Here is a 19,737-nt window from a genome sequence, read left to right on the forward strand (position 1 = left end):
AACTTCAAGAGAGTCAGAGCAGTGGCCATCAGTAAGGAGAAGTTGCTGGAGGAAGCTCAAAGATTTGAAGGTGGATAAAAGGATCAGATGGCCTAGACCTCAGAATTCTGAAAGAAGTAGCTGAGGATATTGTGGAGTTTTTGGAGGTGATCTTCCAGGGGAAGGAACTGGAGTCAGGAAGATCCCATAGTCTTAGAAAATGGCCAATGTAAGACCACTGTTTAAGAAAGGAGGGAGGTAGAAGACAGGAAATTATAGGCTAGTTAGCCTGACCTGGGTCATTGGTAAGGTTTTAGAGTCCATTATTAATGATGAGATTGCAGAGTATTTGGAAGTAAAATAGGGTTGAGTCATGGCTTTGTCAAGGGAATGTCAGGCTTGACAAATCTGCAGGAATTCTTTGAGGAAGTAACAAGCAAGTTAGTCAAAGGTGAGCCAGTGGACATGATCTATTTGGATTTCCAGAAAGGAGGCTGCTAAATAAGGTAAAAGGTCATGGTGCTAGGGCAAGGTTCTGGCATGGATAATGGGTTGGCTGACTGGCAGAAGGCAGAGAACAGGGATAAAGTGATCTTTTTCAGGATGGCAGACAGTGAGTAATGGAGTTCAACAAGGGTGAATGTTGGGACCACAACAATTCACATTACACATTAACGATCTGGAGGAAGGAATAGAGGGCATTGTTGCTAAGTTTGCAGTGACATGAAGATATCTCGATGGGTAGGTAGTGTTAAGGAAGTGGGGAGGTTGCAGAAGGACTTGGACAGGCGAGGAGAGTGGACAAAGAAGTACCAGATGTAATATAATGTAGGAAAGTGAGGTTATGCACTTTGGTAGGATGAATAGAGGCATAGCTGAAAATGTGTTGCTGGAAAAGCGCAGCAGGTCAGGCAGCATCCAGGGAACAGGAGAATCGACGTTTCGGGCATAAGCCCTTCTTCAGGAATTCCTGAAGAAGGGCTTATGCCCGAAACGTCGATTCTCCTGTTCCCTGGATGCTGCCTGACCTGCTGCACTTTTCCAGCAACACATTTTCAGCTCTGATCTCCAGCATCTGCAGCCCTCACTTTCTCCTGAATAGAGGCATAGACTATTTACTAAATTGGGAAAGACTTTGGAAATCTGAAACACAAGGGGACTTGGCAGTTCTAGTTCAGGATTCTCTTAAGGTTAACATGCAGGTTAATTGGCTGTTAGGAAGGCAAATGCAATGTTACCACTAATTTCTCGACTGCTAAAATACAATAGCAGAAATGTACTGCTGAGGCTGTATAAGGCTCTGATCAGACTGTATTTGGAATATTGTGAGCAGTTTTATCTAAGGAAGGATGTACGCGTCTTGGAGGGGGTTAAGAGGAGGTTTATAAGAATGATCTCAGTGATGAAGGGCTTGTCATATGAGAAGCAGTTGAGGACTCTGGGTCTGTACTCGATGGAGTTTTGAAGGATGAGGAAGGATTTCATTGAAACTTATAGAATGCTGAGAGGTCTGGATTGAGCAGACCTGGAGAAGCTGTTTCCACCAGTAGGAGAGACTAGGTCCTGAGAGTACAGCCTCAGAGTGAAGCACAGCCTCAGTTCAAAAGGATCCTTTTGAACTGAGATGAGGAGGAATTTCCACAGATGGTGAATCTGTGGAACTCATTGCCACGGAAAGCTATGGAGGCCAAGTATTAAAGACAGAGATGGATAAGTTCTTGATTGGTAAGGGGATCAAAGATCACACAAAGAAGGCAGGAGAATGGGTTGAGAAATCTATCGGGTATGATCGAATGGTGGGGCCTGAATGACCTAATTCTGTTCCTATGTCTTCTGGTCTTATGTTCTGGTGACAAGATAGAGACAGAAATATAAAAGAAAAAAATTGACAAAAATCACCAAAAACAATGTTTTACATCCTTTTAATTTCCATAAATTTCAAAAAGCCAATAGTCCAAAGTATCTGATTGGTAATAGGAACAGATTATATTCATGTCCCTGCCATACTCCTTTGAGCATACATTAGAAAACAGTCTTCAGTTTTTCCAATGCTGCTTGGAACCAGAAGTACAGAAAGCAGAGGATAGTACATCAATGTCTAACTGATAATGGAGCACATGGTGACATGGGGAAGATCTTCAAATAAAGTATGAAGTAAAAGAATTGAACACATTCAAACTCATGATACAAAAGAATCAAGACCTAGGAGTGGGGGTGGGTAATGGCCATGTAGGTAGGTGTTCATGCTCTAAAATCTGTTACACTTTGTGTTGAGCCCTGAAGAGTGTACGGTCCCCAAACAGAAAATGAGGCGTTGTTCTTCCAGCTTGTGTTGATCTCACTGGAGCACTGCAGCAATCCTGAGACAGAGGGGAACAGTGGTGTGTTGAAGCTGTTTTATGTCTACACTCAATCCTGAGCTCAAGAACTACAATCTAGTTCTTCTTTTTATAACATTAACCTTTTGGCAGGATGGTAATTCTGGTTGCACGTATTTCTAGGGATCTTAACTTATGACCACTCACTGCCAACCATTCTATTCCATTGAATTGTTCTTCTTTCCCCCCACTCAACTATATTGAATTCTGCTTGAATAATGAACAAATGGAGGCTTCAAAGAAAATAAGAAGACATTCTTTAATTCTTGTGGGATTGGTCTTCTAGGTTTCTTATAGCACATGAGGAGATTGCTCCACAATTATTAGAAAATCCAGGACAATCCTGGAACTTTGGTAATCTTATTGAGGGACTGTGGGGCTACTGGGCCTGGATGTGAGTCTGGAATACTTACAAGGACTACATACCCGAGTTCAATGTAATTAGAGATGTGTGAAAAATGCTGGCCTTGATGGTGATGCCAATATCTCATGAAAGTATAAAGAAAACAAAATCCTAACTGAAATAGCTCAGCTGTTTTAATTCCAAGGCTTTCCATTTTAAGGGAAAAACAACAATAAGAGACCCTGCTTTAAAAATAGAAGTCAAAATCAGGAACAGAGAAAATGGATATCATTGAGCACAAAAGTCCTGACAAAACAATGAAAAGTATAATCAGGATTTTAAAATGTTTTTAAATTGAAATGGGAATGAGTTGCAGCTTCACTCCTGCCAAAATATAATCTATTTCTCTCCAAAGACCATTTGGCATCAGTGAAAAGCCAAAGATAGTAATATTTTTCATTCCATTTCTAATACGTATTATCTCCAAAAAGAGAGTGCAAAACTAAATTAAAACAAAGAACTGCAGATCTGAAACTAACAGCAATAGAATTGCTAGAGAAATTCAACTGGTCTGGCATTATATGTAGATAGAAAACAGTTAATGTTTCAAGTCCAGTAACACTTCTTGAGAACTGATGGCAGCTAGGAAATAGGTGGAGATGGACCCCAGAGAGAGACACAGAAAACAAAGTGGGGAGCTAAGGTGTTGATATTAAGCCAGCCAGGGATGAGGACAAGCTACTTTGGTGATAATGGGGGCTATTAGAAGTAGAAAATGGGTTGGCTATGCTAAAAGCAATCCATGTTGACAAGACCTAGGAGTGGTGGTGGGTAATGGAGGTAGGTGTTCATGCTCTAAAATCTGTTACACTTTGTGTTGAGCCCTGAAGACTGTAAGGTCCCCAAACGAAAATGAGGTGTTGTTCTCCCAGCTTGTGTTGATCTCACTGGAGCAGTGCAGCAATCCTGAGACAGAGGGGAACAGTGGTGTGTTGAAATGGCAGGTAACTGGAAACCTGGCATCATTTTCATGGACAGAACGTATGTGTTCTGCAATGCAATTGCCCAGTCGTGTTTCCTCTCTCCATTGCAGAGGAGACCACATTATGTGAGCAGTGAATACAGTAGACTAAATTGAGTGAAATGCAGGTAAATCATAGCTTCACTTGAAAGGTATGTCTGAGGCCTTCAATAATGAGGAGGGAAAAAGTAAAAGGGCAGGTGTTACACCTTCTGAAATTGCATAGGACGATGCTACAGGAGTGTGCTAAAATCTTAGGAGTGGGGGAGGGTGGACAGGATGTCCTGGAGGGAATGGTCTCTGCAGAAAGGTGACAAGGGAGCTTGTGCCTGGCATCCCACTAGAGGTGGAGGAAATGGCGGCTTATGATCGCTTGGATGTGGAGGTTGCTGGAGGAGAAAATGAAAACTGGAGGACTCTCTTGATCTTGTGGATGGGAAGAGAAGAGGTGAGGGCAGAAGGGTTGGAGGATTTAAACTAATAGGGAGAGATTGAATAGGCTAGGGCTGTTTCCCCTGGAACATCGGAGGCTGAGGGGGTGACCTTATAGAGGTTTATAAAATCATGAGGGGCATCAATAGGATAAATAGACAAAGTCTTTTCCCTCAGGTGGGGGAGTTCACAACTATAGGGCGTAGGTTTACGGTGAGAGGGGAAAGATATAAGGGGCAACTGTTTCACACAGAGGGTAGTACGCGTATAGAATGAGCTGCCAGAGGAGGTGGTGGAGGCTAGTATAATTGCAACATATAAAAGGCATCTGGATGAGTATATGAATAGGAAGGGTTTGGAGGGATATAAGCCAGGTGCTGGCAGGTGGGACTAGATTGGGTTAGGATATCTGGTCAGCATGGACAAGTTGAATCGAAGGGTCTGTTTCCGTGCTGTACTTCTCTTTGACTCTATGACTCTAAGTGTGTGAAATAGGACAGAAACAGCTAAGGGCCCTGACAATCACAGTCACAGGGTTGAGGAAAAGGGTGGACATTTCTGAGGCTCCTCTGCAGAAGATGGCATCATCAGAACAGATGCGATGAAGACAGATCACCTGCTTGGCTTCTCTTCTTTCCTGGTTTACTATCAACAATCCTTTTGTCTGTCTACCTTTGCTTCTTTCTCTCTCTGCCCTTCATCTCCACCTATGCACTCATTCCTTTTCCCTCCCCCAACCCTGTCATCAGCATAATTACCATCCTTTCCTAGCGACTATCAGTCTGGAAGGATCACTGGCCTTGAAATATTAACTGTTTTCTCTCCATAAACCCTGCCAGACCTGCTGTGTTTCTTCAGCAATTTCTGCCTTAGTCTGTAAAATAAGTTACCTGAGTAGAGTATTCACTCTGTCTCGAGTCTGTCTTCCCAGTTTCTGAGAGTAGAGGTCGTTGATGCGTTGTCGATAGAGCAGAGATTCCATTAGCAATTTGCTCTTCTGTATTCTGGTCAACAGTTGCATCAGAGTCTTTGGGGTCACAATGAGTGTCAACCCCTTCAGCTTTTGAACATTCTGCCTCCATGGAGACATGATATCCATTCTCTTGTTCAGAGCTATGACTCTCCCGACTGTCCTGGCTATCTCGGTTGAGGGAAGAACGAGAGATGACACCAAATTTTCGAGTCCGTTTGCCGTTCTGTGTGGGACTTCCACTTGCCTCCGAGCTGCTACTGCTTGTCCTGAGTTCACTGTTGCTGCCATTGGAAGGAGGTAGAGGAGCTTTGCGTTTAATCCGACGCAGCATGATCAGGTAAATGTATCCGCCATTCCAGCATTGGTCAGCCAGGTAACTGTAACACAAACAGATCGCCTTCATCAACTAAATGTAGTTAAAATCACACAACTAGGTTTATAGTCCAACTAAATGCAAATACAGCATTACAAGAAGCACTTTATATTTGGCTAGGTTGAAATTCTTCCTTTCATGAAGTTAGCCAAGTAGTCAGTTTGAATAATTTTTTTTACATTAATTCATGCAACTCTAGTTAAGAGTCAGCAACATTGCGGTGAGTCCTAAGTCACATGTCAGCTAAAATTATATTAAATGTGACATAAATCAGACGATTTATAGCACTACTATTGGGTGCATACTGTGTGCAATTTTTTTTTTAATATTCTTTTGTAAAAACTCTTAAAAATCACACAACACCAGGTTATAGTCCAAGCAGTTTATTTGGAGCAATAGCTTTCGGAGCGCTGCTCCTTTGTCAGGTGGATGTGGAGTAAAAGATCATAAGACAGAATTCATAGCAAAAAAATTACAGTGTCATGCAACTAAATGATATATTTAACAAACCTGGATTGTTGTTAAGTCTTTCATCTTTTGGAATGGATTGCAGGTTTCAGTTTATTAATACGCAAATCCCAGAAATTCTTTTAAGTCACCTTTTTGACATAACTTAAGATTTTATAACAAAAAGTGACATCTTAGCTCAGACAATGCCTTAAAGGTGTGAGGTTAGAGTCTGCCTGTATCCCAATCTTGAGTCAGACTGGTTCTATTTCCAAAGTGGAATTTACAAAATACATGTTTTAACTGCCTGCAGATTGTGCATTTTTTGAGAATATAGAACGCATCTGCAAATATAATTCTGCAAATACAAATTCACTCCATAGACTTATATGTGTGAGTGTGTGTGCATGCATGAGAGAGAGAGAAAGAGAGAGAGAGTGTGTGTGCGCTTGTGAGTGTGTGCACATGAGAGAGTATGTGTTTACATGTGTGAAAGCTTGGAAAAGTGTGTATGTGGGTGTGATGGAGTAGAAGCCTGTGACAGGGTGTATGTGTCTGCATGTATGAGAAAGAGTGTGTGTAATAGAGAAGGTCTGCGTGAGTATAAGAGTATGTAAGAGTATGTATATGTGTGCTTGTGTGTGTGCGAGAGAGAGATAATAGTATAGTGGGGGTCACCTGTAGTATGACATGAACACAAAATCCTGGTTTAGGCCATCCTCATGGATACTGAACATGACTATCAGCCTCTGCTCAGCCACAATGCATTGTTGCCTATCCCGAAGTCCGCCTTGGAGGATGGTACCTAAAGATCCAAGGCCTCCACATCCTTCCTATAGTATGGCTGCTGAAATGCTTCCCGACTGAGAGGGAAATCCCCATCTGGGATTGTTGCGTGGTGTCCATTCATCCATTGTCATACCATCTGCTTGGCCTCGCCAATGTACCACGCCTCAGGGCATCCTTGCCTGCAGCTTAGAACATAGAAGAATACAGCGCAGTGCAGGCCCTTCAGCCCTCGATGTTGCGCCGATCCAAGCCCACCTAACCTACACTAGCCCACTATCCTCCATATGCCTATCCAATGCCTGCTTAAATGCCCATAATGAGGGAAAGTCCACCACTGCTACTGGCAGGGCATTCCATGAACTCACGACTCTCGCTGTAAAGAACCTACCCCTAACATCTGTCCTATACCTACCCCCCCTTAATTTAAAGCTAATCCCCCTTGTAATAGCTGACTCCATATGTGGAAAAAGATTCTCACTGTCAATCCGATCTAAACCCCTAATCATCTTGTACACCTCTATTAAGTCACCCCTAAACCTTCTTTTCTCCAATGAAAACAACCCCAAGTGCCTCAGCCTTTCCTCATACGATCTTCCTACCATACCAGGCAACATCCTAGTAAACCTCCTCTGCACCTGTTCCAGTGCCTCCACATCCTTCCTATAGTATGGCGACCAAAACTGCACACAATACTCCAGATGTGGCCGCACCAGAGTCTTATACAACTGCAACATGACCTCAGGACTCCGGAACTCAATTCCTCTACCAATAAAAGCCAGTACGCCATATGCCTTCTTCACCGCACTATTTACCTGGGTGGCAACTTTCAAAGATCTGTGTACATGGACACCAAGATCCCTCTGCTCATCCACACTACCAAGTATCTGACCATTAGCCCATATTTTTTTTTCTTCAGGGTCAACACCCACACCTCACAGTGACACTGACTGCCTGTCACAGGGTCAACACCCACACCTTTCAGTGACACTGACTGTCTGTCACATTGGCCACACCCGTTCCTCTCAGGGACACTGACCGCCTGTCACAGGCACAACACCCATTCCTCTCATTGACACCGACTGCCTGTCACAGGGTCAACACCAACTACTCTCACTGACACTGACTGACTGTCACAGCGGCCACACCCCTTATGAGATAGATGTCAGCCAAGTCACATGAGTACCTGCCGCATACACGGTGGGTGGTGTCTCCACGGGTAATGGTGACATCTGTATCGACACTCTGACACATCTTGCAGTGGTAGCCATGACAGGGTTGTACGGTGTTGTGGTCGATGTTGTCCTGAAGGCTGGGCAGTTTGCTGTGAACAATGGTCTATTTAAGGTTTGGCGGTTGTTTAAAGGTGAGAAGGGGAGGCGTAGGGAGGGTCTTGGCGAGATGCTTGTCCTCATCGATAATGTGTTGCAAGCTGTGAAAAACATAGCGTAGTTTTTTGGCTCCCAGGAAGTACTGGACAACAAAGGGTACCCTATCGGCTGCAACCCGTCTGTCGTGTGAGGAGGTCATTACGGTTTCTCAGTGTGGCACATCAAAACTGGTGATCGATGAGTTGAGCATTGTACCCTGTTCTTATGAGGGCATCTTTGAGCACCTTCAGGTGTCCGTCACATTCCTCCTCATCTGAACAGATCCTGTGTATGCATAGGGCTTGTTCGTAGGGGATGGCTGTTTTAATATGTTTAGGATGGAAGCTAGAGAAATGTAGGATTGTGAGGTTATCCGTGGGTTTGTGGCAGAGTGAGGTACTGAGGTGCCCATCCTTGATGGAGATGCATGTATTCCAGAATGAGACAGATACTAAAGAGTAGTCCATGGTAAGTCTGATGGTAGGATGAAACTTGTTGATATCACTGTGCTGTTGTTTCTTCGCCTTGGGTCCAGAGGAAGAAAATGTCATCAATATACCTGGTGTATAGTGTTGGTTGGAAGTCCTGTGCAGCAAAGAAGTCTTGTTCAAACTTGTGCATGAAAATGTTGGCATTTAAGGGTGCACATTTGGTCCTCATGCCTCTAGATGAAGAACTGGTCATCAAAGGTGAAAACATTGTGGTCAAGGATGAAGCAGATGAGTTGTAGGATGGTGTTCAGAGATTGGCAATTGTTGGCATTGAGTACTGAGGCTGTTGCAGAGATGCAGTCATTGTGGGGGATGCTGATGTAGAATGCTGACAAGTTCATTGTGACGAGGACTGTTCCCGATTTGACTTGTCGGTGGGTGCTGAGTCTCTGTAAGAAATCTGTCATGCCACAACAGAAGTTGGGAGTCCCTTGTTTAATGGATTTCAAGATGCCTTCGACATAGCCAGAGAGGTTCTCACACAGGGTCCCAGTGCCTGAGTTGGCTTTGTGTATCTTCAGTAGGCAGTAGAAATCCCCTATGTGAGAAGTACATGGGATGAGAGTGCGTAGGGAACCATGAAAGACTGGATCAAATGTCTTGATCAATGTGTTTAGTTCACAGGTGTATTCTTTGGCTAGATCAGCTGGTAGTTGCCTATAGTGTTCCTGGTTGTTCAGTTGTTGGTACACTTCCTTGAGTAGTCCGTTCTATTTTGAATGGCAATGGCTCCTCCTTTATCTGTTTGTTTGATGACAATGTTTCGATTGGTTTTGATAGCATGGATCGTTGTGATTGGGAGATGTTTTGCTCTGCTTTGTGGGTATGGTTGATGAATCTGGCTTTCAGCAGTGGCCCTCTGGAAGGGTCCAAATCAAATCCTTTTTTGGTTGCTCCACTATGGATCTCTCTGATGACTGTTCCAGTTTGTCAGTTGGCTCATTGGGATCACTGCTGACATCTTGGAAGAATTCCCGGAGTTTCATTTGTCTGATGAATTCCTCCATGTGTGCCGCTAGACCAATGGAGTCCAATTTGGTGTGGGGCAGAAATTGAGCCTTCGGCTAAGAACTTCAATTTCTTCCAGTTGAAGGGTGTGATCCGTTAAGTTGATGATCGATTTCCCCGTGGTGATAACGTTTTCATCTGCAGTGCGCGGGTGGGGGGGCTTGGCTACTGCTGGTTGTGATGCCAAGTTTCTCCAGTTTTTTGTTCTTGGTTTGCATGTACATGTTCTGTGTGAGAACCTCTCTGGCTATGTCGAAGGCATCTTGAAATCCATTGAACAGGGGACGTCCAACTTCTGTTGTGGCATGACAGATTTCTGACAGAGACTCAGCATCCACTGACTAGTCAAAGTTCTGTCACTTGTCTGCTTAGCAGTGTTGCGTAATTGTACTGCTGTATCTTGAGCACAAGCTGAGAATGTGGACTCTATCTTGATTTCAAAGTCCACCTCAGTCCAACACTGGCTCCTCCACATTATGAAAAACAGGATCAGGAGTAGATTAGTCAACTCTTTGAACCCACTCTACTCTTCAATGAAATCATAGCTGATCTTCTATTTCAATACCAATTTCTTGCACTATACTCATTTCCCTTAACAGTTGTGTATTTCTCTATATTTCAAAAGCATTGTATTGCATGGTAAGCACTTTGGGATAACTTGACAAAAAGAGCCAGCAATTTTCTCAAAGCCCCAGTAACTTTATTAGAAATATTACAAAAGCCGCTTTCAATCATAATAAATGGGATTTTTACTACATCTCCAAGGAAGCTATGGTAGCAAAATGGAAATAGCTCTGATGAAATTTTAAGCTATATAGCAATTCAAAAAAATATAAACAATATAATTCCTTGAAATGATCCTGTAAGTTATCTGTTGGAGTTTCACTGATAAAATATGATCACATGGTGGTTATGCTTATCCCATGCCTCAGTGCTCAATACCTCCAGTTATTAGACAATTCCCAATCACCTTGTGGCAAAATCCAGTCGTGGTAACTATAGAATCTATCTCACAAGTAACCATTTAGTTCTGCATAAGGGACAAAAAAATCTTTACGTCATTCTCAAAATAAATACTTTTTTAAAAAATCAACTTGAGCTAATAAAATTGACTTTTTTTTGTTTAAGAATTAGAACATACATAAATTTATCGTAGATAATATTCAGTTTACACACAGGCCAGATATTTTGTTAAAGCACCTACAATGGCAGTCTGGCTGCCCTCATCATGAATATGGTTTTATGGCAATTTTGACATTCTTTTGTTCACTTAAGATGATCAACTCAAGGTTCAATCTCAATTAAATACTGATTTTTAACTTTCTCTCTACAACTCACCAACTCCCTCTCTCCCCCCCACCTCCCCCCCACACCACATGTCCTTCCTATCACCTGGGTGCATTTTGCACACATCAATACAATTTAAACATGTGGAATCTAACCTTTTTTTTCCCAATTTCCATTCATTTTTGGAGATAAATTTCAGGCTTGAAAAAAATGCTCACAAATGTACATTGTACTATCTGCATAATTTCCTTTGGGCTAATAGTGGTTGTAATGTTACAAGAAACAGAATTGTCTTAAAAGTATAGAAATTAGTTAACTGAAATGCTCCACTATTTCCTTAGAGTTGTCTTCTAAGTGCAATAGCTCCAATGCAGTATTACTAATGTCCTAATGCAGAAAGTCATGACATTCACTTTGATGGACATGGCTCAGTCATTAAAGTATGGAACAGGATACCTGCATTAAATTACACAAGCTCCCACCAATGCATCGCCGGTATGGAAACACATCTTTGTGATATTGTGCAAACATTACTCCTCCATCCTTATTGGCTCACTGAACTCTGTGCTAACAGTAAAGTATTATAAAGAAAACTATGCCCACCACTAAAATCAGTGACAGTGCAATTTGATTAGAACAAATGAAAATTCACACCTTACATGCTAAGAAGATTTGCTACTTGCTGAAAAGCGATAATTAAAGTAGACATTTTCATGATTAGGTTTTATTCCTTCAGATAATTTCTTGTCAAACTCACCTACTAATGAATACTGCACACTGCGGAGATTATGCAATCAAACATGCTATTTATCAGGGAGCCCATTACAGCAATATTACCATAACGGAAAGACAATTCAGAAACAGAAACACATACACAACATCCAATATCGGTGCACAGTAAATAGTTTTTGAATATCTTTTGTCCTACCTGCCTGAAAATCAGCAAAATAAATGCAATGTCTAGTTTTGAAAGAAGAAGGAAAAGGAGTCTATGTTAAGAATGAAGTATGAAAGAAATAGAAAGTAGAAAACAGCAACCACAGCCATCAGCTGATCACTGAGACATACAGAGAGGAGACAGGTGTTCATAAAGCAGTACTGAACCTCACGCTGAAGCTTATCCTTCTGTATCCAAAGGGTGTCTGTACAAAGGCTCCACTGTATTTGCATTTGAAACACCACTTCTAACGTCCTACAAATCCCCTATTCTTGGAGGCAGGCAACTGAAATGAAAACTCTACCGATATTGGTTGGTCAATGAATAAAGCACCAGAGTTTTTTTGTAGTTACTCAGCACATTGGTGAAAACATTACACAGCCATACAAGAACATTTTAAAAGCTTTCATCTTGTGGGCTTCCCCAAAGGAGAGGGTGGCTTCCAAACAAGAAAAGCACTTTATTTTTATTAATAAACATATGGTTATATGCTTCAATTCATGAAAATTGACTAACAAACTAAATATTTTATATGAAAGTCCTTATTCTAAACAATAATTACTACATTTACATCAAAATATTGCTTGTTAAGACATCTCTGTACTTCATTGGAATTCATCAACACTATGGGAAAATTGTATGAAAAGATGCAAATGTGATTTCAGCTTCTCTAATCTGATGTGATTTCTCTTAACACTCAATTATCCATGTTCTTGTTGATCTTAGCAAAATATAACTTTATTCTTTCATGGAATGTGGGTCACACTGACAAGGCAGCATTTATTCCTCTTGATTGCTTAATTGCTTTTGAACTGAGTGACTTCCTCAGCAATTTCAGAGAACAGTTAACAGTCAGCTGCATTTGTCTGGTCTAGAGTTACGTGTAGGCCATAACAGGCAAATTTCCTTCCCTATAGGACTTTAGTGACCAGATGGATTCTTATAGAGACATAGAGATGTACAGCATGGAAACAGACCCTTCGGTCCAACCTGTCCACGCCGACCAGATATCCCAACCCAATCTAGTCCCACCTGCCAGCACCCGGCCCATATCCCTCCAAACCCTTCCTATTCATATACACATCCAAATACCTCTTAAATGTTGCAATTGTACCAGCCTCCACCACATGCTCTGGCACCTCATTCCATACGTGTACTACCCTCTGCGTTGCCCCTTAGGTCTCTTTTATATCTTTCCCCTCTCACCCTAAACCTATGCCCTCTAGTTCTGGACTTCCCAACCCCAGGGAAAAGACTTTGTCTATTTATCCTATCCATGCCCCTCATAATTTTGTAAACCCCTATAAGGTCACCCCTCAGCCTCCGACGCTCCAGGGAAAACAGCCCCAGCCTGTTCAGCCTCTCCCTACAGCTCAAATCCTCCAACCCTGGCAACATCCTTGTGAATCTTTTCTGAACCCTTTCAAATTTCACAACATCTTTCCGATAGGAAGGAGACCAGAACTGCACGCAATATTCCAACAGTGGCCTAACCAATGTCCTGTACAGCCGCAACATGACTTCCCAATTCCTGTACTCAATACTCTGACCAATAAAGGAAAGCAGACCAAACTCCTTCTTCACTATCCTATCTACCTGCGACTCTACTTTCAAGGATTAATGATAGCTTCATGGTCATCATTATTAAGACTATAGTTTATTAATTGAATGGTTAATAGGGTTTGAGCCTGTGTCACTAAAGCATTAGCCAGTGCCTCAGAATAATGAGTCCAGTGGCATTGCCGCTAAGCCAACAGATCCTCCACTGGACAAGCTCCAAACCTGATTACCCTACTAATTAGTTGAAAAAATGAAAGAAAATCTGCAAAAATAATTTATTTAATATATCCATTACCTTAGAAAAACATGAGCAGAACACTGTAGTGTATTCAGTTAAATCACTATCACTTCTCCCATCCTTCTTCCTTTTCTTCCATCCTCTATCCCAGGCCAGCATTTTTCTTCTCCAAACTACCCTCTTTTTATGGTAGAAAAACTATCACACTAAGACAATCAGAATTAGGCCATTCAGCCCATTGAATCTGCTCCACCATTTGACCATGGCTGATATGTTTCTCAATTCCATTCTCCTGCCATTTCACCATTATCCTTGATTCCCCTTCTAAATCAGGAACCTATCTGTTTCTGTCTTAAAGACACTCAATGAAGACTAAGATAAATAATATTTTACTCAAACTTAAACTCTGTTTGTCTCTCTCCAGAGCTGTTGCCATATCTGTTGAGTATTTCCAGCACTTTGTGTTATCAGTGGGTGTATTTGTTGTGCAGCCATAAAATGCCTTTCTGCATTAAAACTGCAGTACCTTCAAAGTAACTCACTATGATGTTACTTCCTGATGTTATGAAGACATTTGGGTGTCCCTTCAAAGAGTATGGAGTAATAACTGGTAGTTTTGAAATCTACGACTTTCATACCTGCCATTCTAGAAAAGGGGGAGCTGTCTGCAAAGGCACAGCAGACGTAAAAAAAGGTGCACATCAATTCCAACATAGTGCAAACCTTTCTTATTCTCCATCTCAACCCAATTGGGTGCTCTTCTTCCAAACTCCATTATTTAATTATTCCACATCCCCATCTGTTTAAACTATCATTCCTCTTTGCCCTCCTCAGGTCAAGTGATCATTGATCAACCCATAATTCAAACTTTCATTAATTTCTCTGTCCAAATAAAATACCATTTCCATTTTCCACTCCTATTCGAGACTGACATACTTTATATCTCAATTCAAACTGACAATCCTTCCCTCAAAGATCAAACCTAATGCTTCCACACTGTTTCTTTTGCTTGTATTCTCATTTTCCCTTTATTTTTCCCCCTTAATGCTATTTATTCTCCGATTCCACTTCATCATCACCAGTGTCCTGCTGCTCATGGAATGGATTCCAATTGGTGCACACTGCTCAGTTGGTACCATTTTGCCAGCAAATTCTAATGTATTGACTATCTGTGAAATGACTGACATATATGAGAACTAGACTTTCTTAGAATTGTTTGCTTCCACATAGCATCATCGAGATGTACAGCACAGAAACAGACCCTTTGGTCCAACTGGTCAATGCCAACCAGATATCCTAACCTAATCTAGTCCCATTTGCCAGCACTTGGCCCGGATCCCTCTAAACCCTTTTTTTCATATACCTGTTCAGATGCCTTTTAAATGTTGTAACTGTACCAGCCTCCACCACTTCCTCTGGCAACTCATTCCATACACGCACCACATGCTGTTTCCCTTTTAAATTTTTCCCCCCTCATCCTAAACCTATGCACTCTCAATCTAGACTTGCCAACCCCAGGGAAAAGACCTTGTCTATTTATCTTATTCATGCCCCTCGTGATTTTATAAACCTCTATAAGGTCACCACTCAGCCCCCGGTCCTCCAGGGAAAACAGCCCTAGCCTATACAACTTCTCCCTGTAGCTCAAATCCTCCAACCCTGGCAACATCCTTGTAAATCTTTTCTGAACCCTTTCAAGTTTCACAACATTCTTACAATAGGCAGGAGACCAGAATTGCACTCAATATTCCAAAAGTGGCCTAACCAATGTCCTGTACAGCCACAACGTGACCTCCCAATTCCTATACTCAATGCTCTGACCAATGAAGGAAAGCATACCAAACACTTTCTTCACTATCCTACCTACAATGAATCTGCACTCCAAGGTCTTTTTGTTCAACAAGCAAAGACACTGCAATCAAGTGCTGCTGAACCATCAATATTTATTATTTGATGTATTACAAGTGTGATTTTCAATTGAGTACTAAATGTTGTTTATATTGTTTGGAATGGAATTTTATGGTATGTATGCATTATAGATTAACAGTGTCACTGAATCTTATTGCAAATCTGAACTGGGGGAAACCATGATCATTATTACTGCCACATACTGAGCATTGTTTTAACACTTATCCCAACATTATCCCAAATTCTTTTCCTGTGCTGTATGCAGTGCTGTGTCCAGTATTGTATCCTGTAGACAAAGGACACTTTGTTTATAAAGCCATAGTTTATCCCACTCACCCAGATATATACCTTGCATGTGCCATTTATGAATGTATTAAACATTATAGGCTTAGATTTTCACTCCTGGGTTATAAGCACATAGCATGGACATTTCCCAGTTCCGCAAACCTGACCTGGGAGAAAGACACCTAGAAGTTGAGATTTTGGTGTTCCCTGGGAGTCGGGTCAGGCAACCCACAGCAAAGTTGGAAGACCTTCCTTTCAGAATAGAATATAATCCCTACAGTGTGGAAACAGGCCCTTTGGCCCAACAAGTCCACACCGATTCTCTGGAGAGTAACCCGCCCAGACCCATTCCCCTACATTTAACCCCTGACTAATGCACCCAACATACACATCACTGAACACTGCAGACAATTTACCACTGTCAATTTACCGAAACTGCACATCTTTGGATTTACAAAGTTAAAAATCACACAATGCCAATTTATAGCAAATGTTTACAGTGTGAGGTAACTGGAATTATATATTGAAAATATCAATATATAATTATATCCCACTGTAATCTTTTGCTATAAATTCTATGCCTTACAATCTTATTCTCCACAACCACCTGATGAAAGAGCAGTGCTCCAAAAGCTAGTACTTCCAAATAAACCGGTTGGACTATAACCTGGTGTTGCATGATTTTTTAAACTTTGTACACCCCGGTCCAACACCAGAATCTCCAAATCAACTTTTGATTGTGTGAGGAAACCGAAGCAGCCACAGGAAACCCATGCAGACACAGGGAGAGCATGCAAACTCCACACAGACAGTCACCTGAGGCTGAAATTGAACCTGGGTCTCTGGTACTATCAGGCAGCAATGCTAGCCACTGAGCCACTGTGCCACCTTGGTGCTTTGTCACTGTTTTTCGTGAAAAGCTGAATGGATCACAGAATATTTTTCTATCATTGTTTGGGTGTTCCAATGTAACGACCATGTGCGTGTACTATAATTACTGAATACAGTCAAAACTATGACTCCATAACATCTGTAGAGGGCTCTTGTCCCTATGCCCCAGCCAGAAGGCTTGAGTTTAAGTCTCACCTGGTCTATGGATACGTCATACACCCTGAACAGTTTAATTACAAATTTATAATATCTGGAGGAATTAAATATTACATTAGATTTTTTTTAAATTGCACAGTAGAAAAGCACAAGTAAATAGAACATCAGAGGAAAAAACTATTTTAATCAGCAGCACTTTTAAAAATCCCATGTTCTGTCATTGTCAGCTTATGTTGCACTGAAATACACACCCATCTGGTTTCTATAATAACAGATACAGTAAATAGCCAGCAAGCACTCTGCTCACTTTAACGAGTTCAAAATTAGTTTAGGTTAAATTGCTGGTTAATGGAATACATCACAATTGTAAATGCAGCCAGAAACTGGCTTCATTCATAGATAGGATGAAGGATACAGAATGCTTGTACTTTACAAACTGTCAATTAAATGTTGAGACAATACTACATTGCTGTAATATAGCATAACCTCTCTCTTTATCATTAACCATATTGGGTGGTATGGTGGCTCAATGGTTAGCACTGCCTCACAGCACCAGGGATCCAGATTTGATCCCAGTTGTGGGCGACCTGTTTGTGTGGAGTTAGCACGTTCGCCACTGTAGGTTTCCATCGGGTGTTCCAGTTTCCTCCTACAGTCCAAAGATTGGGCAGGGGATGGGGTCTGGGCAGGATGCTCTTCAGAGGGTTGGTGTGAACTTGATGGGCTGAACTTTCTGCACTTTGAGATTCTATGATTTGACATTGTAGTGAAAAAATATTTGCCTTTGTTAAATGCAGAATTCATGTTGCGGCTGTACAGGACATTGTTTAAATCACTTTTAGAATACTGCATTCAGTTCTGGTCAATCTGCAAAAGAAAGGGTTCAGAAAAGATCTACAAGCATGTTGCTAGGGTTGGAGAGTTTTAGCTATAGGGAGAGGCAGGATAGGCTGGGGCTATTTTCCCTAGAGAGTCAGCAGCTGAGGGGTGATCTTATTGAAGCTTATAAAATGATGAGGGGCATGGATGGGGTGAATCGCCAAGGTCTTTTCCCCAGGTTAGGGGAGTCCAAAACTAGAGGGCATAGGTTTAAGCTGAGAGGGAAAGATATAAATGGGCGATAGATAGGATAGTGAAAAAGGCGTTTGGTAACTGCTGTGCTTTTCCAGCACCTCTAATGCAGAATCTGGTTCCCAGCATCTGCAGTCATTGTTTTTATCTATGCTTTCCTTTATTGGTCAGAGCATTGAGTATAAGAGTTGGGAGGTCATGTAGCAGCTGTACAGGATATTGATTCGGCCACTTTTGGAATATTGTGTGCAATTCTGGTCTCACTCCTATAGCAATGTTGTGAAATCTAAATGGAAAGGATTCAGAAAAGATTTACAAGGATGTTGCCAGGTTTGGAGGATTTGAACTACATGGAGAAGTTGAATAGGGTGGGGCTGTTTTCCCTGGAGCAGAGGGTGACCTTATAGAGGTTTCTCAAATCATGAGGGGCATGGATAGGATAAATAGACAAGGTCTTTTCCTGGGATGGGGGAGTCCAGAACTAGAGGGCATAGGTTTCAGGTGAGAGGGGAAAGATATAAAAGGGACCTAACGGGCAACTTTTTCACACAGAGGGTGGGACATGTATGGAATGAGCTGCTAGAGGAAGTGGTGGAGGCTGGTACAATTATAATGTTTAAAAGGCATCTGGATGGGCATATGAGTAGGAAGGGTTTAGAGGGATATGGGCCAAATGCTGGCACTTTGGACTAGATCAGTTTAGGATATCTGGTTGGCATGAGTGAGTTTGACTGAAGGGTCTCTTTCCATACTTTGCAGATCTAAGACTATGAAGATTCAAGTCCCACTCAAGAGGCCTATCCACATAGTCTTGTTTGATATTTCTGCACACAACTGAGGGAGTGTTGTACTGTCAAAGATGTATCTAGTATTAAATTGAGGCACAGCCTACCTAATCAAGTAGGCATATCACTGTTTTGAAGAATAATAGGGTAATTTCTCATGAATATTTATCCGACAGCCAACTTCACTGAAACAGATTATCTAGTCATTTATCAGATTGTGGTTTGTGGGACCTCGGGTGTGTATTTTGGCTGCTGTATTTTCTCCATTAAGACAGTGAGCACACTATAAAACATGCTTATTTGGCTGTAAAACAATTTGGTCATCTTGAAACCATGACAGTGATGTGATCCTGGTAAAGATCAAAACCCAGGAATTTACTAAGAGAATGAAGCCACGTGGTATGCTGTTTAAAACAAAGAATGAAGAAAATGTAAACACTAACACCTATATTATATCATAAATAGTCTAGTTAAAAAGGGTCATAGAGTCAGAGATATACAGCACAAAACAGACCCTTTGGTCCAACTCATTCAGGCCCCCATATATCCTAAATAAATCTTGTCTCATTTACTTGCACTTGGCTCATATCCCTTTGAACCCTTCCTATTCATATACCCAACCAAATGCCTTTTAAAATTTTGTAATTGGACCAGCCTCCACCAGCTCATTCCACACACGCACCACCCTCTGTGAGGAAAAAGTTGTCCCTTTAATATTTTTCTCTCGCACCTTAAACCTATGTCCTCTAGTTCTGGACTGCCCCACTGTGGGGATAAAATCTTGTCGATGTACCCTATCCATGCCCCTCATGATTTTTATAAACCTCTATAAGGTCACCCCTCAGCCTCCAACGCTACAAGGAAAATAGCCCCCGCAAATTCAGCCTCTCCCTCTAGCTCAAACCCTCCAACTCTGGCAACATCCTTGTAAATCTTATCCGAACCCTTTCAAGTTTCACAACATCCTTCCTATAGCAGGGGTCCAGAATTACATGCAGCATTCCAATAGTAGCCGAAC

General features: G+C 41.7%; 1 protein-coding gene across 2 annotated transcripts in view; it reads right to left on the reverse strand.

Moving 5' to 3' along the window:
- pdzd2 (PDZ domain containing 2) overlaps positions 1–19,737 on the reverse strand; it is a 420,957-nt gene that overhangs the window by 219,354 nt on the left and 181,866 nt on the right. For both annotated transcript variants that reach the window (XM_043687429.1, XM_043687436.1), the window contains one exon: positions 5,044–5,503. In XM_043687429.1, the coding sequence (XP_043543364.1) occupies positions 5,044–5,503 (460 nt within the window). The remainder of the gene's footprint in view (positions 1–5,043; positions 5,504–19,737) is intronic.

This window comes from Chiloscyllium plagiosum, chromosome 1, assembly GCF_004010195.1.
Source record: "Chiloscyllium plagiosum isolate BGI_BamShark_2017 chromosome 1, ASM401019v2, whole genome shotgun sequence".
NCBI classification, from domain to species: Eukaryota; Metazoa; Chordata; class Chondrichthyes; order Orectolobiformes; family Hemiscylliidae; genus Chiloscyllium; species Chiloscyllium plagiosum.